The sequence below is a fragment of the Pithys albifrons genome, chromosome 22 (genome assembly GCF_047495875.1).
Source record: "Pithys albifrons albifrons isolate INPA30051 chromosome 22, PitAlb_v1, whole genome shotgun sequence".
NCBI lineage: Eukaryota > Metazoa > Chordata > Aves > Passeriformes > Thamnophilidae > Pithys > Pithys albifrons.
Genome location: NC_092479.1, coordinates 9313834 through 9337168, shown reverse-complemented (window position 1 = coordinate 9337168; position 23335 = coordinate 9313834). Strand labels below are relative to the sequence as shown.

The 23335-nt window shown below is 47.5% G+C and overlaps 1 protein-coding gene across 2 annotated transcripts in view; it reads right to left on the bottom strand.

Moving 5' to 3' along the window:
- Positions 1-20636, bottom strand: part of PRDM2 (PR/SET domain 2) — a 34502-nt gene extending 13866 nt beyond the window's left edge. Inside the window, exons 1-6 of one of the 2 annotated variants that reach the window (XM_071575514.1) lie at positions 20579-20636; positions 16023-16096; positions 11332-11449; positions 11005-11108; positions 8073-8225; positions 3774-3900 (exon numbers count right to left, since the gene is read on the bottom strand). In XM_071575514.1, coding sequence (XP_071431615.1) covers positions 3774-3900; positions 8073-8225; positions 11005-11108; positions 11332-11449; positions 16023-16031 — 511 coding nt within the window. In that variant the 5' untranslated portion in view covers positions 16032-16096; positions 20579-20636. Of the gene's footprint in view, positions 1-3773; positions 3901-8072; positions 8226-11004; positions 11109-11331; positions 11450-16022; positions 16097-20578 lie in introns of those variants that run through there. The other variant, XM_071575516.1, reaches the window with a different exon arrangement.
- Between the last annotated feature and the right edge of the window lie 2699 nt (positions 20637-23335).

The window sequence follows — 23335 nt, the reverse complement described above, 5'->3', positions numbered from 1 at the left end:
CACCCCAGAGTGCAGCACACACACACACACACACACCCCAGAGTGCAGCACACACACACACACACACACCCCCCAGAGTGCAGCACACACACCCCCCCCAGAGTGCAGCACACACACACACACCCCCCCCAGAGTGCAGCACACACACACACACCCCAGAGTGCAGCACACACACCCACCCCAGAGTGCAGCACACACACACACACCCACACACCCACCCCAGAGTGCAGCACACACACACACGCACACACACACCCGAGTGCAGCACACACACACACGCACACACGCACACCCCAGAGTGCAGCACACACACACACACACACCCCAGAGTGCAGCACACACACACACACACACCCCAGAGTGCAGCACACACACACACACACACACCCCCCAGAGTGCAGCACACACACACACACACACACACCCCCCAGAGTGCAGCACACACACACAAACACACACACACACACCCCCCAGAGTGCAGCACACACACACACACACACACACACACCCCAGAGTGCAGCACACACACACACACACACCCCAGAGTGCAGCACACACACACACACACACCCCAGAGTGCAGCACACACACACACACACACACACACACACACCCCAGAGTGCAGCACACACACGCACACACACCCCAGAGTGCAGCACACACACACACACACACCCCAGAGTGCAGCACACACACACACCCCAGAGTGCAGCACACACACACACCCCAGAGTGCAGCACACACACACACCCCAGAGTGCAGCACACACACACACACCCCAGAGTGCAGCACACACACACACACCCCAGAGTGCAGCACACACACACACACACACACACACACCCCAGAGTGCAGCACACACACACACACACACACACACCCCCCCCAGAGTGCAGCACACACACACACACACCCCCCCCAGAGTGCAGCACACACACACACACACACACACACCCCCCCCAGAGTGCAGCACACACACACACACACACACACACACACACACACCCCCCAGAGTGCAGCGCACACACACACACACACACACACACACACACACCCCAGAGTGCAGCACACACACCCACACACACCAGAGTGCAGCACACACACACACACCCCAGAGTGCAGCACACACACACACACCCCAGAGTGCAGCACACACACACACACACACACACACCCCAGAGTGCAGCACACACACACTCACACACACCCCAGAGTGCAGCACACACACACACACTCACACACACACACACACCCCAGAGTGCAGCACACACACACACACTCACACACACACACACACCCCAGAGTGCAGCACACACACACACACTCACACACACCCCAGAGTGCAGCACACACACACAAACACACACACACACACACACCCCAGAGTGCAGCACACTCACACACACCCCAGAGTGCAGCACACACACACACACTCACACACACACACACACCCCAGAGTGCAGCACACACACACACACTCACACACACCCCAGAGTGCAGCACACACACACACACTCACACACACCCCAGAGTGCAGCACACACACACACACACTCATTAAATTGCCAGTTAATCTCAAGTACTACATTTTACTGCCTCACAATTTTTCACATGCACAAAGTTAACTCACAATATCCTTCTTCTGCCACCCCCTGTATCATATAATTAGAATTATTTATTTTTAAATAATTCTTTTTAACCCTGCTCATCACAATGTCCTTTATTTTCCAAGAAACCCTCAACTCTGGCTTAAGAACTTTCCATATCCAAGGACAAGCAGAACCTACAGAAGCAGCAGCATCAGCAGAAACCCTTCTGGAATCCTCACTGCATCTACTGCTACCAAATCTGCAGGGAAAACACACTGCCTGTAAGAGAATTCTGTAAATTGCAAATATTAGCAATGTTACTACAAACACTAAAATAACTGAGAGTAAAAAAGTTCCAGTGAAACCTGTGAGAAACAAGTTCAGCTGCTTTACCTTTTTTGCAACTGAAACTTTAATCACAGCAATTCAACTAAACACCAAGAGTTTGGTCTTTCTGCTTCTTCATGCAAGGGTGTAATTCCACAAATCAATTCCTCTTCGTTATTCTCAAACGCTTCATCAATGCTGTGCTTGGAGTTGGGTTTATTTTATACTTGTGAGCCTTGGTAAGGAGCCTGTGCTTGTCAAGTGGGGGGAAAGAGCTGCTAGTCCTAATTATGAGATTTACAAAACTCAAAACAGTTGAAAGTTGAAACCTACAACAAAACAGCACAAATCAAAACCCAGTAACCAAATTAGTTCACTGATATTTTTATCTATAAGTTCATGAATGCAAATCAGACTTCTGGGCCACAAAAAATTCCCTCAGAAATTATTCTGTCTGGCTTTTCTGATTTATCATATAATCAAATTTCTGCAGGTTGTATTTCTGGCCTTTCTGGTAAATCACAAGCACACAAATTCTACGTGCTCAGATAATGCAGATTTAGGAAAAAACACAATACAGCCTGTAATTTACTGAGTCTTGCTCATGTGTGCTGAACACACTTTTCATTATAAGCAGCAAAATAAAAATCAGTGCTTGAATTTCAGTTTGTAGTTGCTTAACCTAAAAATTACTGTTCAAAATAACTGTGTTGCACCACAGCCCCTCTTCAATCTCTAGAATAAAAAGCTTACATAATAACTGTTCTCAACCTCTCAGCTTGTTCCCAACTACCTGTAAGATCAGGCCCTAAATTTTAAGTTAGAAACTACAACGATGCTACTTAAAATCCTGTCTTTCCTTGGGTTCGTTTGTAACCTTGGGAGAATTCCAAACCGTTCCTGTATCACTGTGAGAGGAATCGACAACCTCGGGCTGCAACTGTTTCCTTTCTGTACTGACTGGCTGTAACAACTAAAGGCTTTATCGCGATTTTGGCCTAAACCCTCGGTGCGAATGTCAGTTACATAAGGCCACGCGTGAAGGCACAGAGAAACCCTGTGCAATTAGTCACGGAAAAAATAATGATGTCTGCCCTGCCATCCACATTTCCCCAGGACGGCGTTTCTGGCGTGCCCATCCCCTCCGGAACGCCCCTGCCAGCCCGGAGCCCCATCCCCTCCGCCCCCCACATTCCGGGACCCGCAAACCCAGCCCAAACCCGGGGAACCGAACACCGGGCAGAGACAGGGCCGGAGCTTCCCCCTCTGTCGCGACTGACGCGGCCCCGGCCCGGGGCTGGGCCCTTCCCTTCCACCCGGGACCGGCGGCGGCTCCGCGGCCACCGCTGCCTGTGCGGGAGGGACCCCGGGGGCTCCGGGCCCAGCGGCCCCTTCCCCAGGGGGGAGCGCAGCCCCGGGCCCAGGGGGGAGCGCAGCCCCGGGCCCAGGGGGGAGCGCAGCCCCGGGCCCAGGGGGGAGCGCAGCCCCGGGGCTCCGGGCCCTCCTCCCGAGGGTGGATCACAGCCCCGGGCTCAGCCTGCCCCTTCCCACGAAGGGATCGCGGCCCCGGGCCCAGCCCGGCCGTTCCCCAGGAGGGCTCACGGCGGCCCCGGGCTCAGCCCCCGCCCCACGCGGGACGGCCGCGCCCACCCGCTCCCCGCGTGTCCCGCGGCAGGGCCGGGCCCGCTCCCGCTCCCACCTGCCCCGCTCCGCCCGCGCCGCTCCGGCCGGGCCGTCCCTCCCGTGCGGTGCCCCCCGCGCCGAGCCCGCCGCGGGCCGGGAAGGTCACGGTGGGCCGGGGGGTCTGGCCCCCTGTGCCGGCCCCGGCCCCGGGCCCGGCCCCGGCGCCGCCCGTACCTCTGCGCGCCTTCGGGGAGTGCCGGCGGCTCCGGGCGCTCGCTCGCTCCTCCTCGATCGCCGCCGCTATCGCCGGGTCGTCCTCGCCATTGTACCACACCAACAGCTCCTCGCCCGCCGCGATTGGCTGCGGGCACACAACACAGGCCGGCCGGCCAATCAGCGCGCGCGTTGTTGGCGGGGCGGGAGCGGCGCTGCCCCCGCGCGGCCTCCGCGGCGCCCCCTGGCGGCGGGAGGTGCGCGCGCTGCGGCCGCAAACCCCGCCCACAATTAGTGAATGAGCTCATCAATCAGACACCCGAACCCCGCCCACAATTAGTTAATGAGCTCATCAATCAGACACCCGAGCCCCGCCCACAGTTAATGAGCTCATCAATCAGACACCCGAGCCCCGCCCACAATTAGTTAATGAGCTCATCAATCAGACACCCGAACCCCGCCCACAATTAGTTAATGAGCTCATCAATCAGACACCCGAACCCCGCCCACAGTTAATGAGCTCATCAATCAGACACCCGAGCCCCGCCCACAATTAATGAGCTCATCAATCAGACACCCGAACCCCGCCCACAGTTAATGAGCTCATCAATCAGACACCCGAACCCCGCCCACAATTAGTTAATGAGCTCATCAATCAGACACCCGAGCCCCGCCCACAATTAATGAGCTCATCAATCAGACACCCGAACCCCGCCCACAATTAATGAGCTCATCAATCAGACACCCAAGCCCCACCCACAACTAGTTAATGAGCTCATCAATCAGACACCAAAGCCCCGCCCACAATTAATTAACAAGCTCATCAATCACAGACACCTGAGCCCCGCCCACAATTAGTTAATGAGCTCATCAATCACAGAAACCCGAGTCCCGCCCACAATTAATGAGCTCATCACAGACACCCAAGCCCCACCCACAACTAGTTAATGAGCTCATCAATCAGACACCCAAGCCCCGCCCACAATTAATTAACAAGCTCATCAATCACAGACACCTGAGCCCCGCCCACAATTAGTTAATGAGCTCATCAATCACACTCCAAGCCCCGCCCACAATTAATTAATGACTCAGCAATTACAGACACCCCAAACCCCGCCCCAAATTAACTAATGAACTCATCAGTTACAGAGCACCCTGAACCCTGCCCCAAATTAATGAATGAATTAATTAATCAATCACAGAACACCCCAAACTCCACCCTGGGGAATTAATTAATGGATTGATCAATCCATCACAGAGCACCCCAGACCCTTCTCCTGAGAATTAATTAATGAACATCATCAATCCATCACAGAGCACTCCAAACCTCTCTAAGAATTAATGACATTGAAGAAAACACAGAAAAACACCAAAAAAAAAACCCACCCCAAAACCCCCCCAAGAAAAACCATCAGAGGAATCTCAGAATGTCGAGGGGTTGGAGTGGCCCTCAAAGAGCCCCCTGTGCCAACACCCCCTCTCGCAGAGGGACATCCCCACCAGCTCAGAAATGGAGCACAAGGAGGGGGTGGAAAGAGGCCAAGAAACGACCTGCAAAAATCTGCTGAGGAAATGAGGGTGCAGAAGTGAAACGATGCAAAAGGTGACACGAAATGCCAGAACTGATGCAGAGCTGGAGAGATGCCAAAGGCACAGCAAGGTGAGGAGATGCAAAGCCCAGGCCCAGCTGCCCCCTCCAGGTCGGTGCTGTGGCACTGCCAGGCTGGGACAGTTTGGGTAAATAAGGATGAATGTTGGAAAGGCTCCTCAGGTTATCAACTCCCACGTGCCTTTCTGAGCTTTGTCTTTTAACTACAACATTTAACAGGCCCCAACCTCAATATTTTCTGTTCCAAAAGTTTAAAGTAATTCAAATTTGTTATTTTCAAGAGCAGTATCCTACCAAGTTACATCCTGAGAGGTTCCAGCCCAGATTGCCTCAAATTCCCCAGTTTGTGCCTGCACAAGCACTGCAATGTGTCCTGCACAGAGGCATTGCCTGCCTGCCCTGCTCTCAGGGGTATTTCCCACACAGACACTGCACCTGCTGGGACACCGTGTGTGCCTCTGAGCCCAGCCCTGCACGGTGCCCTCCTGGGTAACCAGGATCTTGGGCAGCACCAGCCTGGCTGACAAACATTCCTCCATAAACAAATTCATTTCAGTTTAATCAAGGACAGTGTCACAGCCAAGCTCCTTTGGGAGACTTTTTGCAACTGAATTTTCCCTGCCATTTTGCTCCTTCCAGAACAGAAGCCCAGCCCTGTGTGCAGCACAACTCTGCCCAACGTGCTCCTGCCACGAGCAGGGGCAGCAGGAGCTCCTGAAAGCCCACGATGAGTTCAAGCTGTTGCACTGAAATGTCCCAGCTCTCAGATGCACCCTGGGGAAAGCAGATGCAAAGCAACCTACAAATATCCTCAGCCCCTCAGTGAAGATGAAGAGAGGATGGAAAAGAAAAATATTTGCTTGTGCTCACTTAAAATTCTATAACTATTCATTCACAGCAGAGAACAGAGAAGTTAAAGCTCTGTGCAGGTTTGATGTTCTACACCAAGAAAATTTGGGCCTTGCTTATCTTAGCAATGAGGTTTGGAAATCTTGGAAATCTGCCTGTTTAACTTATAAATGAGAAACCCACAAAAAGCTGAAGAAAACCTTGGGAAAAAAATGGCCATGACAGTATTTTAAATACTTCAAGGTAAAGCAGAACAAAATTACATCCAAGTCATTTGAATTCTCCTTTGGGGGTAAATAAAACCTGTGCTGTTTATTTATCAGCAAGTGCAGTTCTCCTAATTTATGAATTCTGATAAAGATCAGGAAGGGACCACGTGGGCTGGTAAATTTACAGCAGGTTTGAAACCAGACTAGCACATTATATGCAGAGAGAAGGATGTGTAAGATGTTATTTATTGCATGCCTTCTTTAGTCTCAGTTAACAGCAAGGTGTGACTGGCATAAAATTCATCAGGCTGCAAGAGACAACAGCCAAAGGAACAAAAGGAGATTTCAGTGCTGGGACAAGCACTTGTTATTCTCTTAGCAGTGCTCAGCCTCTCACCAGCACAGTTATTTTCCAAAGTGCAATATTATCCATCAAAAAACCAAATTTGGAGTATGTGAATGCCTGAATTATCAGGACTAAAACCTTTGCAGAAAAGATGAAATGAGAGAAATACAAAATGCCAGAGTGACTCCAACGTTCCACTTCCATTAGTGAGTTGGTGGGACTGTGGGCAAAGGCAGAGGAAATCCAAGACAAAGCCGGCTCCAGATTCGTGCTGGGAGCCTCGTCCTCGGGGAACAAACACACTGCAGAGGAGGCAGCAGTGGGGCTGGCAACACTGAATCTCCCTGAATGCTGCCACAAAGCCATTAGCAAGGGAAGAAAGTGTTCAGAAGTTTGTTTTTAACTCTGTAACTTGAGTGACCGAAAATGTAACAGTTTCACCCACCACAGCAGGGCCCCATAAACATCCAAACCTCAAGGTATTAACTCTCTCTTCTATTAAGCACAGATCAGTTATTTGTAGCTGCTGTGGCCTCACAAGGCAATGGACAGAACAGCAACAGGGCAAGAGAACAAGACTGCCTATGCCCAAACCCCCCAAAAGCATTTTGAGTAAAACCAAAGTCCAGCTACACCCACTGCCTGTAGGTCCCTGCCCAGAGACTGCAGTAGTACTTTCTGGGCACCATATTTTAACCTCAACATGCTCCACCATTATGTTAAACCATTTTTTTCTCTTGGTTTGGGAGATAAAATGCTTCAGGAATTCCACCCTTTTCCCTGCCTTCCCCTCACTCCCTGAACAAAACTGCAATGGTATAAAACCATGAAAAACTGTTCCATGGAGCTACCCATAAAAATGTCTTGACAGCCAATGTTTGTCACACGATGCACAGACCAGAAAACTGATTGCTGCAAAAAAATCCTCAGTAGAAACTATCTTGGTATCTACCAAAACAGAAGAACATCTATTTTATATAATCTGCTCTAGTTTTTCATTCTCATTTGTATCAAATTTGGTGCTACTGCAAATGATTGACCAATAAGTGTGCCTGGGTGTAGAGACATATCCTGTATTTTTTACAGTAGATCTTAATGTCAACTGTATTGGCAGAGAAGAATTTAAATCAACGAAATATGGCAGCTGCAATACCTCTAATGCATTTCATAAAATGTTTCAAAGTCTGTTTAATACAAATAGAGAAAAAAAATTTTACCAAGGGGAATAAAAGGTATGATAATAAAGGTGAATAAAAGGTATGATAATAAAGGGGGATAAAGCAGAAGTGCCTCCCAGGCACTGCTACCTTCAGGCTCTTGTAGTAGATGGTCCTGTTGATCTCCAGAGGGAACAGGTTCTGCTCCTTGCCCGAGCGTGCCCAGTTGATGTACCGGAGCCAGTTGCCCTTCTCGGGGTCTGTGGCATCCACACACATCCAGCCCAGGTTGGGGTAATACACCTGAGGGAGGGGCAGAGATGGCACTGACCTTTAGTCAAACGGACTCATTTTGGGTACAGAGATTTATTTTTACTATCTGATAAATTGGAAAAAATAACGATACAGAAGTCAGGAGGATCTGCTTTATTTGGAACGACACGGGAAAGCATCATTTGAATTGTATCTCTTTTTGAAGTATAAAAGAACACCTTAAACTTTCATAAACCTTGTGATCACCTTAAAAAACTGACCAAGTCAATAAACTTCTGCATGTTCTAAGACGTAAATTCTTTGGTTTCTGTTCTTGAAGAAAATTGTAACACCTACTCCTGGTTTACATTTCCAGACAGGATGCAATAAAGCAGGAAGGGGACTGACACCTCTGCTGCATTTTCTGGTGACAGGCAACTCTGCTTCTCTTTCCAGAGCTGTTCTGCATCTCCCACTCTTCTCACAATCCAAGTTAGATCCCTTTAAGAAGAGCTATCAGCAGTATTTGTCCTTTCTTCTATTGCTAAAAATCTAAAAATCTACAATGTTGTAGATTTTTACTGGTTTTGATACTTTACAAGTAACTCTAAGGCTTTTCAAACCATTTTCCATTCTCAAATACAGTTGTACAACATCTATTTAATAAATTTATTTTACTGTGATATACTGTTGATTTAGAAAGACAGAGTTTTACCAGTAAAGGTAAAGTTTTAATAAATATACCACAGTCATCTTAGTTTCTTTCCAAGCAAATAGAAAACATCTCCCTTACTTTAACTATTCCAGCATGGATTTCATCAGCTGACTTCTGAGGAATGTTCCCCAACACACCCAGCCCTTGCACTATGAAAGCATAAACAGCATCACAGATAAGACAGCAAAAGCAATTCTTTTGGGTAAAATGGAAGAAAAGAGCCAAACAATGCTGTGGAAGAGTTAAGCAGATATGGAATGTATGTGAAAATGTAATTATTCATTCCTTTAGATATATATGTATATATATAACTTTACTATGTTTTATATTACTTTATTATGGTTTTCTCAGAAAATGCTTTATTACATTTCAGATAAAGCTTCTAATTTACAGAATATTCATTAAAGACCTTGTGGACTGTGAGCAAGAAAACGGCTCTAACTCCTCTCTCTCCCATCAGACTGTGAGTGACTCCCCCAGAGCACAGCAGAGCCCTCCAGCCCTGCCAGTCAGTCCCCACCTGCAGACACACTGCCCCCAGTTTGCACTCTCTGGGGCTCATTCTCCTGCCTGGGGCTTTTCTCCTCAGACACAGCAAGCACACACTGACACAGACACCTCACCTTTTTCACAACCATCCTCTACCATGACAGTTCAGAATCATGAAAATTGATTCAGATGCCACTTTTAGAGGCCTTTTTGTTCAGATTAATTTGACTAAGGAAGCACAAGGGATGCTGGTGGAAAGGTTGTTCCCCCAGCTGGGGTCCATATCCCAGAAGGCTCCCACACACCTCCATCCTTCCACAAACCATGTTTGCCAACAGTCCAGATTCTGGACTGGTTTCAGGGGTCAGTATATGGGGCCACCTCCTGTGGGCTCATTTTAGCTGCTTTTTTCCCCAACACCAAAATCAGTACTAAAGCAACACACAATTACACAATTCCATTATCACTTGCTTTGCAAACTAGGAAACTGTAACAGCTTGTTTGCAACTCTCATTTCTCAACACGAATTGAGAACATCCACAAAGAACATTCAAAGGCCAGCACTGAGAGAAACAATTGCAAGGTCAGTAACTTACTTGAGTGATTCCATTGCACCAAATGTTCTTGCACCAGATCAAAACTGGAGATACCTCTGCAGTGAGTCTGTGACAGCAGTAGCTGAATGCAGTGAACGTTCTACTTGAATACTTGATTACTTTTCTAAGTGTCAATTTGCATTTATGGGGAATTGTCCTAGATCAAATCTTCTGACAGAGGTTGACATGAGGTTTTGCATGTTCAATTTTTGCAGCCCAGAGGCCAGAAGGATGGAGGACTATTATCAGTGTCTTTAGCCTAAAAATCTGTAAACTTGCAAACTGTGTTCCAGAACATGCTCAGCCACATCCCTCCCCTCCTTGACTATCCCCTTGGCTAAAACCACGTGCTGCCTTTGTCTTCAGAATGACTGAAGAAGTCATTGGAACTGGTTATGAACTGCCTTAAACACACTGTGGAGAGGATTCAGCTCCAGATTAAACACCTACATTTTGAAATGCACATGACACCCAAAGTCTCATGACTATCAGGGGAGCTATTCAGTGTCCAGACAGCTTCAAGGCAAGCCCAAACACAGGCAGCACAAGAAATACTGCAACAGTTCAGAACAACTACAAAAACTCCAGAAGCAAAACCCATTCCCACAACAAAGCTGGTTTTCAAAGAACTCCTCAGTGAGGAGGAGTGCTGGGGCTTCCTTCAGAGGTTCCATATCCTCCTCATTTCCCTGACTCCAGAAGCAGCTGACAGCTCTCAGCTGCAGAGGGGAGAGCACCCAGGGTTCAAGCCAAGCAAGCAAAGCTCCACCAGCAACAGACTCTTCATGGGAGGTGTGATCCACACACAGCATATAAAAAAGTGATCCACCAATTCCAAGCAATGGCAATAGTTTAAAGCTTTCTACCTCTGAATGGGTGCTTGACCCAAGTGTCTATAAACAACTGTCAGCAATGATGGCAATTACCTTGCATCAAGTCTATTCGTAAAATCTCTGGAAAAAGTAAAGGCTAAATACAAAATATTGACCCAGTGGCAGACACCTTTTTCCACTTACAAGCCATTTCTTACCTCCCACATGTATACATTGCTCTTGACTTGAGATCTTTTTTTCTTGTCACCAACAAATGGTCCAAACTTCTTGCCTTTTAAAATTGATTTTGTTGCCCAGACACCTGAAGAGACACATATCAGGAGTCAAAACCAACCTAAGTTATTTCAAGCAAATCTACTCACAGCTCGTATTTCTCATCCTGGTGAGCTGTCCACTCTTCCCAACTGAAACCACTTGAGACAAATGCACTGCCATGCCCTGTGCCCAGCACAGGAGGCACCTCTGCCAGCACCTCTGCTTGCTGGGAGCTGGTTAATCCCTCCTGCTCCCAGCCCAGCACTCACCCAGCCGAGTCTTGTCCACGGCGGAGGGGAAGAGCCGGACGTCCTCGGGCAGGCCCCGGAGCACGTGCTCAGGGACATCCTCCAGGGTCTCCACAGCCACGGGGGGCTCTGCTGGGGTCTGCAAGGCAAACCCAGCCCCCATTAACAGAGAAAAACAATGGACCTGCTGCAAAGGATTCTTGCTTTTACCTACAGCCACACACAGTTCATACACTGAGTAATGCCCAGGGCACTGTCCAGGGCACACTTACGAAATGTGCTGAACGGCCACTGGAAACATATCTTAAAATGCATCTCAACATGCTGTCAAATATCAGGGGTTTGTATCTAAAGCAAGAGAGAAATCTGCTCAGCCTTTGCTGCTCTGCACCCACTCTTTGTGAGGGTGCTGCTATGGCAATGATTCACTTCATCTCAAAAAATGAGTTAAGTTATAAGAACAAATCTTCTGCCACAATGAGAAAAATGATCAAACTGGAGCGAGAGCTTCTGGTGCTGCCTTAGTGAGCCCTAACAGCTGCAAAGAGAGCTCCCAGAGAGGAAAGACAGACCCCCAAAGTGGAAACCATGGAAGGAGGAGAAGGTCAGAAATCCCTTCCCAGCCAAGAGAGTGAAGAAACTGGGGAGAGGGAGAAATACTTATTCACGAGTTCTAATAGCTGAAGTCTATTCAAAGCAGAGCAAAGCTTTATTTTGCTCTTCCAACAACCCAAAAGGAAAAATACTGATGAAAGAAGCCTGATTTTCAGACATCTGTTAGCCTTGAACTGATATGCAAGAAGCTGTGTCCGAGATGAAAAAGCAACATGCTCTTCTCAGCATATCAAAGAAACCAAAACACCTCTCCAGTACATTCCCCAGGATTGCAGCAGGGGAGAACCAAGCCTGGGTTTGCCCGTGGTTTCTAACAAATGATATCCAGGCACAGATGGGGGTGCCTGTCTGAGCTCTCAGAACAAGGCACTTCCAGTTTCAAGCTAAAAATGGGGCAGGGGGGGTTGTCGGGTTTCACTTTGGGGTTTGGTTTCTTTGGGGGGTTTTGTTTTCAGTTTGGGTTTTTAGATGAGCAGTTACAAATCTCAACTGCCACAAGAATAGTTAAAAATCTCAAGCCTGAAAATAAACTTTAACCTATCAAAACTTAAAGCAGACTCAACAGATTCAGACAGAAGAGTACAGCCCTGTGTTATATCTTTGATTTTCCTGGCATGTTCCTTAATAGTCATGACTCCTTGTAGCAATAAATACCCCTGACTCCTACCATTTAAGAAGTGTCTTTGTATGGAGTAATATATAATCAGAACTTTCCTGTGCATCTACCTACCTAAATCAAAGGCCAGCAGGACATTCAGAGTACACAGTACTCAGACCCATCCAATACTTGTCACATTCATGGATTTCACAGCACTAAAAATCTGGATATGGCCTTATACCCAACACTCCATGTCACACCTCAAAGGAATGGTAACAAGTAACCAAATTCAAAACAGTAAAATAAACAATTTAGTTCAGCCAAATCCATGCAATTTAGAAGTAGCTACTTGAAACATTTTCCAGATCACAACTTGTCCCCAAGAACCATCTGTCTTACCAAAAGAAATACTGTATTTCAATTGCTTTTGTACCAACACTTAACAATCACATTTACATTTATTTTTCTGTTTACAAAGTTCACCTCTTGATAAGGGTAGTGCACTTGTGTGTGTCCTACAGCCAACTTTTGCAGTTAACTGAAAGCCTTAATAGGGCATTTTTCATTCTCTCCAAGACTGAAATTTTCAATACAAAAGCCCCTGAAGCTTATTTAACTTTTAAGCTTCTTTATCTGAAGTTTATCAGAAAAATTACATTTCTAGCATTCAAATTATCCAGTATGAAGTGACTTTAAAACAAGGCCAAAGAACCATCTGAGGGCTGAGGAGGTGCCTTAACAGAAACCATCGAATCCCGACTCCAGTCGCTCTGACAGGTCCCTTCAGCACAGTGAACAACCTTCCTCACCCCCCTCAACACAATTGTACCTATGGACCAACCACAAATTAGTCCATAATGTTAAAACCAGTACTGAAGCAGAGTAGAAAAGGCAGCTGCAACGAGATGTTTACAGATGGTCAGAGATTAGAGCCAAGAAGACAAACCCCGTGAACAGCGCGAGGACTGGGAGCCATTCAGGGAGTGCGGGCTCGGGTGGAAACAGGACTGAAGGAAAGGATGGAGAGAGGAGAGCAGGGTGGCAGAGAGGTTAAAGAGGGAGCTGAGGAAAGGGCATTGTGTCAGGGAGCACAGGGAAGGCAAGGGGAGAGCAGAGAGGCCTCTCCTTGTCCTGGCACCCTGCCTGGCTACCCCTCTTTGCCACAATTTCACTTTGTGTGCTTCCAAATTAAACGTATCACAAGTATCTGAAACAACCATTGAAAACTCCAGGAGGAGCAGGGGGTGGGAGTTTCAGTCCTAGTGCAGGTGTTATTTGTTCCCAGTGCCTCAGCACACGCTGTTTTCCAGGGAGCATCCAAACTGCTCCTCTGCCTCGCTGCATCCTGAGGTGCAGCAACTGCTCCCAGGCAAACCTCACATTTGGGGGGGGTTAAAATTAATTATTTGGTGTATTCTGATTAATCAGTTTACATATTAAAGGAGGGCTCCTTTTCAAACAGAGGATGCACACTGCCTGTCCTGAGACAGCAATCTTCCAAGAAACCCCAAAATACTAATTCCAGCAACAGCTGCTTTTTTATCTTTGTCCTTCTTCTCCTCACAACATAACAAAGTATTTATGAAAAGGTTTTCCTTCACTATTTTTCTACAAGATAAACCACAAAACTGGCAGGTTTTCCACAAACCAAATTAACACCAGCCCAATTAGTGTCAGGGTCACTGAAGTCACACCAAAAGCAGAGACAAGCAGAAGGAAAGAAGTGTGAGAACAGAACACTCGAAAGATGTTTGGCATCAGGCAAAAACATTTCTCATACAGACCTGGCACTACAACTTGTCAACAGTGAGTGAAATGACAAGGGCACTGCAAGAAAAAACACCACAGGGTTGATGCTAAATAAACACTTAATAGGAATGGTCATAAAACAACAAACAGCCATACGAGCTTTGGACACTGAATGTGAGAGGCAGAAACAGCAGAAGTCCCACCCCAGCACTGCACAAACACCACCAGCAGTCCCATGGGAAAGATGAGGACTTGTGACACAGCAACTAAAATCTTACTTAATTCTAGAAACAGAGCAGGGGTGGGGGAACACAGTGCCAGACAGGACACCAGGGGACACGGTCACACGAATGGGAAGGAAACAGTCAATGGTAACAATTACAGATGAGCATCTGCAGCTTTCAGAGTTTCAGCAGAATCCAAAGCTTATGAGAATCACTAATAAAGCAGGATAATTCCTCAAGCTGACAGAGCAACAGGCTGCTCCTTTGTGGCACTCAGCCTCCAAAACAAATCCTACAGGTGAAAAACTGTCAAGCCTCAACAGCAATTGCAGCAATAGTTAATGCTGCTACCCCAAACAGGCTCCTAATGCTTCAAGGTGTGCTAAAGCAAACATCACTTCTGTTATAGACATAATTTATACTTGTCTGCAGATACAAGATAGACATGTATTCTTAGGACACATTTCAAGACTGACAAAGACTTTACTTTTCAACAATTTTAATATGAACACACATGTCGAAGACTTTTTATTTTAAATCAGAGGAAAAAAGCAACAGGAAACATTCCACCAACCCATTTCACACTGTAATTACTTAAGAATCCACTTCTACAATTTCAGCAAAGTGCTAAATGTATTCAGAGCTGCTGCTGATCCAGTAAGGGTAGAAAGGGCAATAAAAGCACACATTGACTACAGGCATCAATAAAAAGTATAAAAAGCATTTCACACGACTGTGCACTGGGCTCTTCTGACTCATAAACCTTCTGTCCATGGCTGACTTTTTTAGCAAAGCAAAAGTCTCATTCCTGCAGTCACATTCCCACGCCAAAGAGGCTTGGGAAGATCAGCCAGAGAAAGGACTTGGGAGGAAAAGTGAAGGCAACACGTCCTTTTTCTGTATCTTTAAGTAACACATTTGTGTGTGACAGACAAACTGAGGTACAATTCCTACTTGGACAAACAAATGCAGAATAAAATGCTGTACACTTGGCACTGATTAAAGCACCACCCTCAGCCAGGACAGCTGTGAATCCAGACAGCAAAGCACTGCACCACCAGGAACTGTGGCTTCCCAGTCTTTCCACCTGTCTCCAGTAGAAACACTTCAGATTTCTGAAAAGTGTGACACTTCCCATCAGTCAGTTCCTGTGGTAGATTGTTTACTGTGCATTTGAAATTGGAAAGTGATTAAAAACCAGGTTTTTAGAAATGGAAACCTTCCATTTTCAAGCCACTTTTATAAGGAGCTGAACTCCCACCTCCAGCTTGAGAAGGAAATAGATTTTTCTGGAGAGGTGTTTAAGAGGTGCCAGGAGTAGTAACTTCCACACTGCTAAAGGGAATTCACACAAAAAAACTGGAATCCATGAAATAAAATAAATCTCAGAAACACACACGTTGTAGAAAGTATGATTAGGAAATTTAGTAAGACTGAAGATTTTAAAGAACATCTCCCTACTAGTGGATGCTTATTAATAATTAACTGTTCTCAGGATTTTGATAAAGTCTTCCATTCATACTCACCTGATTCATTTTGAATTCCCGTTGTGTTCTGAAAAGATACAGCCAACAAAGAAACTCCTTTGATTACATGAGCCCTAAAAAGTAAAACAGACAATTGTAACATGCACCTACCTACAAATTTACACTGGACTGGAAGTACAGACAGACCTGCAGCTCCTCTTCCCAAATTACCAGTCAAAAAAGAGTACATTTCTTTAGAAAAAAATCTGCTCCAAGCCCCAGTTTTGTTACTGTAGCTCCAGTGTGTCTGAATCATCTCAGGATGGGTACCTGGCACTACCTGCTCCCACTTTCAATGACAATGTCACAGAAATGTGCCAGGGTAGGATCGTTCCACTGGTTTTATAACGTGAGAGAGTTTGCTCAAGATCGAGCACTTTTAACAACTTCAGGAGTCAGATCTCTTTGGAATTTTCTGTCAAAGCATCATGAAAGGCCTTTTGTGCTTTTCAAATTAAGAAAATGCAGGTATTGAGCCTCCACTCTCTCATGTTAGAAACAGGAAAATATTCCTTAAAATCAAGCACTTTATTAAGGTATTTTATTACACTAATGCATTTTACCTTCTCGTTTAATACAAGCCTGAGATTTCAAAAGGTTTCCAACAAAAACTCCAGATGAAGTAGGCATCAAATTTGGAAACTCAGGACTTGAGAATGAAACTAATCAGAACAATTCCATTTCTTAAGGTTTTTGTACAACCACTCTCCCTTTCTATTTTTAAGGCACTGAGAGAAGCTTTCCTGCCAGTCAGGCTGGAATCCCTTTCCTTCCCACCCACTGGCACACAGAGTTTCCAATCAATTGATAACCCCCTTCTTTGCAAGTTAACTGATTCCTCCTCACTTAAAGCACTTCATTCAAGTACTGCTGCTGCTCCTCTGTCTTTATTTACTGTAACAATGATTAACTGAATTTTTTGACTAAGTACTCTGCATTCAGTAATAACATTTAAAATACATTCTAGCAAACTATACTCCAAATAAATTTCCCACAATCCCTCCCATCTTTACACTGAAAGAATTCCTAATGCTGTGTGCCACCACCCTGTGCCAAGCATCATTCCAATGTGGGATTGCCAAAATCGAAGCACAGCAACCAGCAACCCAAATTTGAAAAATGAATTCCCAGGAGCCTTGCCCAGTCACACTGGTCTGAAAGCACCACCTCCTGCTGCACCCCCTGAGAGCTCAAACACTGCACACCTACTGCAGACAGCAAAGCATCTGAGGCACAAAGGACAAGATCTCCTGCATCCTCTAACCTCAGTGTTTCAGAAAAGTGCATTCAGAAAGGCTCAGGTTTAGGCAACACATTTATTTATTCAGATAAGAATTTACAAGGCTTTTATATTTAAGGAAACCCTGTGGTCACACTAAAACAAAATGCTTGAAACAAAAAGTATTTTGACCCTATTTCTGAATCTACACCTAAGAAAAACATGTAACTTGCTGGGAATAAAGTTTGTAAACAAAAGCAAGTAATTTTATACAAAACCAGCACTGCAGATTCTCTCTCTCAAACTAAACCAGTACTTCTAGGTTTTACTAAATATCTAAAATCTTTTGATTTTATAAGCCATATTTATAATTTCTCTACGTGTTTTTGTTGTTTGGTTGGTTGGTTTTTTTAAACCCCAGAATCAAAAAGCACTTTGAAAGAGGATGCTGCTTCCAGTTCAGAGAAAGGAAAAGCCAGGCAAGAGAGTACCAGTCCTGTTCTGAAAGCTGAAAATGGGCCATGCATTATGTCACTGCTCCAGCAAAGCCACGTTCATTGGAGAGGCAGGAACAACTCGCAGGTCTGCACAGCCTCGTTCCGTGCCCAGGGCTCAGGCTGGGACTCTGCTCCCTGCTTGGCTTCCCTTTCTGCTGCAGCACGTGGGTGTTCTGGAAACACTGGGCATTTACATTCCTGCAGTGCAAGACTTACAGACACACATTTCCCACCTATTAGGTGAAACAAAGTCTACCAATTAAAAAATCAGGTTCATATTAAGATTAAAATATGTATTTGATAGTGCATCTCTGTAGCTTCTCCATACAAGCACTTCATTGCAAAGACATTGCCAGTTCCTCAAGGCTGCCTGAATAAGAACAGGGAAACAAATGGGCAAACGATGTTTTTCTGAGCACTGAAATCTATTACCTATTGTGCAGGAGAATAAAAACCTTTGCTTGCTGCCACGTGAGCAAATAAACTGTTATAACTTAGAAAGGTTTATGCAGGTAACCGAGAAAACAAGCCAAGAAATCACCAACACAACCCAACCCCAGAGTTCATTAATTAAACGGCAACTCATCAAGAGAAGTCAGCAGAGAGTAACAAGGCTCTAACGAGTGCAAACACACAGGAACACCATTCCAATCTTCAGATGTAAGTGCACTTTAATTCTACTCGCAAATAAAGCACAATCTAAATGAAAATTTTCTCAGACAAGCACATTGCTGATGTACTGCTGTGTGAAAAAGCCCATTTCAGTAATTTCTTTTTACAACACAGGGCTCAGCCTCCCAGTTTTGCCTACACACACAGTTTATACAGAGGCAGGGAAATACTTCTCAGCTAAGAATACAACTGGAGAAAAACCACATTGATAAATTATTTCATTGAGGGGGAATCGTTAATCATCAGGACTGGACTTGTTAGCACAGAAAGGGCAAATACAACAGCAAATATATTGCAGTGCTTTCAATTAAAGGTATGGCAAGGCAGGAATACATTCCTGGCCATCTCCAAATCTCTCCCACCTTCTGATTTCGACTGGCACACGCCCAGTGAGCAGCAATACTGAGATCTCTGTTTATACACGATGATCACTTGTTTCCCCTCCAGTGTCAAGGCTTTTGTGTGTAACAGGAACTGGGGACATCCCTGAGCTGCAGGATGGACTTGCAGGGCTGTGTCAGCTTTTACAGAAAATGACTTTCGACTTTATTCCCTTCAAGCAAATATTCAATAGAAAAAAAGAAAAGAAAAGGGTTATACAAATGAGGAGAAGTATTCCAACATCCTCCCCCACCTTCCAGGCTGCTCCAGAAGGAAGGCTGCAACTACACTAAACAGACCCCAACTCAGGAATCTCCAAGCACCACGCTTAGCATGGCAGTTCTACCTAAGATATTCTATTCAAAGTGATAATTTGCCTTTTATTTAACATAACCAGGGCTTCACTGTAAGTAAAATTTATTTTTCTGATCTGTGCCATGGCCTGCTGAGGCATTTCAGTCCCAGAAAATCCTGGTTGCTCCACGCTTGAAAACCAATAGGTATTTCTACGTGGTTCTCACTGCTGCCTGTGCAAGCCCAAGAGTTCTTTTGTTTCCTAAAAGTCACTCCCCTGCCCATCAGCGATGCAGGTCTCTGTCTGAGAAGTGCCAGTGCTCTCACTGATTCACCACCAGGCTTTTCCACAGCTGGAACAGCTGCAGATCCCGGTGTCCACACCAAGGAAAGCAGCCTTGGCATGCCCATCGTTTTTACTGCAACCTGGCAAGTGTCAGAAAACAACACAGTAATTACACAGCACACTGCTGTACATTTCCAGTTACCTTCGTCTACTCAGTATGTCTGAATATGGTGAAAAAGCCTTTGCATCCCAACAAGGTGCCCAAAGTGCAGAGCACAGACTGGCCCAGCAGCGGGGGCAGCACCAGAAGGGCCCGAGCTCTTCCCATGAGCTGGACAATGACGTCTCATTGCAGCTGTAGCATCAGGAAAATACCACTTTTGCCAGAAATTTAGCAGGTGCAGCCACGCCACCTCCCCTGCCTTCTTCAACAACATAAAAGTTTTCTTTACTGCTTCAAAATGGAAATTCTGCAGCTTCATATGAATTTGAAACCACTGGAAACTTCCCTGAGACTCCAGCTACCCGCCCTGCGATGGTTATCAGCGATCTGCACATGCTGCTCTGGCTGCAGATAAAAAATGTGCTTGTGGATCCACCCCAGGGCTGCCCCACACGTCTCACGTGAACATCCTTCGCCCCAAGCGCTTTTCCCCAGGGTACCACTGCACCATCATGAATTATTCTCCGATTTCGGAGAATTAACGGAAGGAACTTTCCAGTGAGGAAACCAATGCTGGAGTTCATTTCTCCAAGCTCTGCTCACTGGGTTTGGCAGAACTTGCCCCTGCGTGAGCCTCGGGGGCTGCGAAGGGCCGGAACTTTGGGAGAGAGGAGTGTTAGAACTGTGTGGAGTAGCACAGCTCCCCGGCATCGCGTGGAGCGGCACCTCCGGGGCAGCGTTTGCAGGGTAAAAACACTGAAAAAGCCGCCCAGGGCATGGACAGCGGCCTCTCCGCCCATCCCGCGGCCCCGTGTCCCTGCCCGGGCTGTCCTGCCGGGCACCGCTCGCGCACCTGCGGCCGCCGCCGCCTCCCGCGGGCCCCGGGGCGGGCAGGAGGCTCCCCCGGCGCTGCCCGCCCGCCCGCCCCCGGCCCGGCCCGGCCCGGCCCGGCCCATCGCGGCGGGTGCCGATGCTGGTCCCGGTGCCGGTGCCGGTGCCGGTGCCGGTCCCGGTGCCGCCCGCCCCGCCCCGCCCCGCCCTCACCTGCGGCCCCGTCGGGCGCGGCCTCAGCGCCGGCTCCGTCCGCGCGCCATTTTGTCTGCAGCCTCGGAAGTGACGTCGGGGGAGGCCGCGGGCAGGCCCGGCCGGGGGACCCCCGGCAGCCCCTCAGACAGCCCCTCACGGTCCCCCCGGACAGCCCAGCCCCTCAGACAGCCCCTCACGGTCCCCCCGGACAGCCCAGCCCCTCCTGCAGCCCCTCACGGTCCCCCCGGACAGCCCAGCCCCTCCTGCAGCCCCTCACGGTCCCCCCGGACAGCCCAGCCCCTCAGACAGCCCCTCACGGTCCCCCCGGACAGCCCAGCCCCTCAGACAGCCCCTCACGGGACCCGGGACAGCCCAGCCCCTCAGACAGCCCCTCACGGGACCCGGGACAGCCCCTCCTGCAGCCCCGCACGGTCCCCCCGGACAGCCCAGCCCCTCAGACAGCCCCTCACGGTCCCCCCGGACAGCCCAGCCCCTCCTGCAGCCCCTCACGGGACCCGGGACAGCCCCTCCTGCAGCCCCTCACGGTCCCCCCGGACAGCCCCTCCTGCAGCCCCTCACGGTCCCCCCGGACAGCCCCTCCTGCAGCCCCTCACGGTCCCCCCGGACAGCCCAGCCCCTCCTGCAGCCCCTCACGGGACCCGGGACAGCCCCTCCTGCAGCCCCTCACGGGACCCGGGACAGCCCCTCACGGTCGCCCCCGGACAGCCCCTCACGGCCTCGCGGAGCGGCCGCAGCGTCCGGGACGGTGTCACCCGCCACGGCCCTCCGGCCCCCGAACCCCTCCGTGCCCCGTGAGCCCCCTCCGTGGCTCCTGAACCCTCTCCGTGCCCCCCAAACCTCCTTCATCCCCCTGAACCCCTCTCCGTGCCCCTCAAACCCCCTTCATCCCCAACATCCTCCTCTTCATCCCCTTCTCCCACTTCATCCCCTTAACCCCCAGCACCCCTGAATCCCCTTCGCCTCCTTCATCCATAACACCCCTTTCACCTCCCTCATCTCTTCGTCCCCTCCATCCCTTTTTCTCCCCCCTCATCCCCTTTGCCCCCCGCGCCCCCGAGCTCGGCCTCGCTGCCCCCGGCCCGTCACCCTCACCCAGCCCAGGAGCTCTGAGGAAAGCAGGTTCTCTTTCCCTACTGCTTTTATTTTCAATTTTTTTTGTCTGTTTGTTGACTTTTTGTAGTCAAGCATCTCAGTGGTTGTCTTGCCTGTAATGGAAAACAAAACAAAACAAAACAAAAAAAACAAACAAGAAAAAAGGCAAACCCAAGGTGGTTTTGGGGAGTCACTGAAGTGATGTGGGGCCCGACCCTCACACCCCTGAGGGGCCCGGGCTGGGGCTCCCTTGGGCTCCACATACATTGTCCTGTCCCTTCTAAACCAAGTTTTCCTCACTAATTGCTGAACAACCTGAGAGGAAAAAAAATCCATAATCACGTCCTGGGAGATGTCTGTATTTGTATTCCAGGGCGTAACACTGTTGCTTCCATTAATTTCTATCTCACCTGAATATTCCATTCATAATGCAGTCAAAGATGAAATCTTCCCAGGGTAGGGCTATAATTTGCCTGGAATTTTCAAGAATTTGCCATTTTCCCCCTAGGAAAACACTCTGGCTTAAACCTGTAGAAGATGGAAGGCAATAATTCAGTGAATTGAAACACCTCTGTCTCTGTAGTGATGCTCAAGCTTGGAAAGCAACAGCAGACTGAGAAATAACAGGACATGGTGATGTTTCCACCTGGAATACTCAGGATGCATTTATATTATAAAGTGTTGGTTTAGATACACCATAATCAGTTTTGAAGCCTATAATTTTTATAGTAAGAAAACCTTAAATACTTTAATTTATTAGAGTAAATGAATTCTAATTTAACTGTTTTAAGATTTAAGTTTATAATTAAACTAAACTAGTCATGCCCATGTAAGTTTTGGGCTTATTTTAAGAAAAATCAAGGCTCCCATTTTCCATGTTATACCTGTATAACAGAGAAACTGAAAACATAGACCAAACAACATGCCCCATTAACTAGAGTATGAACCCTTTTACCTTCCAGATTAAATATAAGGTTTCCCAAAAGTATCTCAAATAACAGAAACTGTAACTTTTCTCTACTTGTGTATACAACTCACCTTTATTTTCCCTGCATTTACATTGAGAATATCCACCATCTGGTGGTGCTGCAGGGGACTTGCACTTTCCATTTACACTTTCTGGTGCTCAGAGAAGCCTACAAATATTTAGTTGAGTAAAGTTTTGAACAGTTCAATTTTGTGTTCTGGAAGTCCCACTATTGCTGCTATTGTGCTCTCTAAGATGATGAATTAGCTGTTCAGGCTACCTGGCTGTGTGTAAGCACACAGGGACCTGCCTTGGACCAGCCTGGCCTTGGACACTGGCACACAGGAGAAACAAATACTGCCAAGAGCTCTTTTGTACATCTTGGATGTCTGAATTAATATATTCAGGGAGACTGAAAAGGTGACTCGTGGTTAGAGAAAGGGAATTCCTTGTGTGTGAGAGCCTTAGTGAGTCATGGCAGGAAAAAATAGAAAAATTTTTCTTATCAGAGGGTCTAAAACAGCCATGATACTGGGTGGACTCCAGTGATCCCAGTATAGCCAGTTCCTCTCTTGATAACTGGGACAAGGTCTCTTTTATCATAACTTTCTGTGATGTTCTGATTGGTCCTTCCAACACAGGGGACAACGTGCTGCATGTTGTGGCTCTCACTAATGATGTCTCTGGGAAAGGTG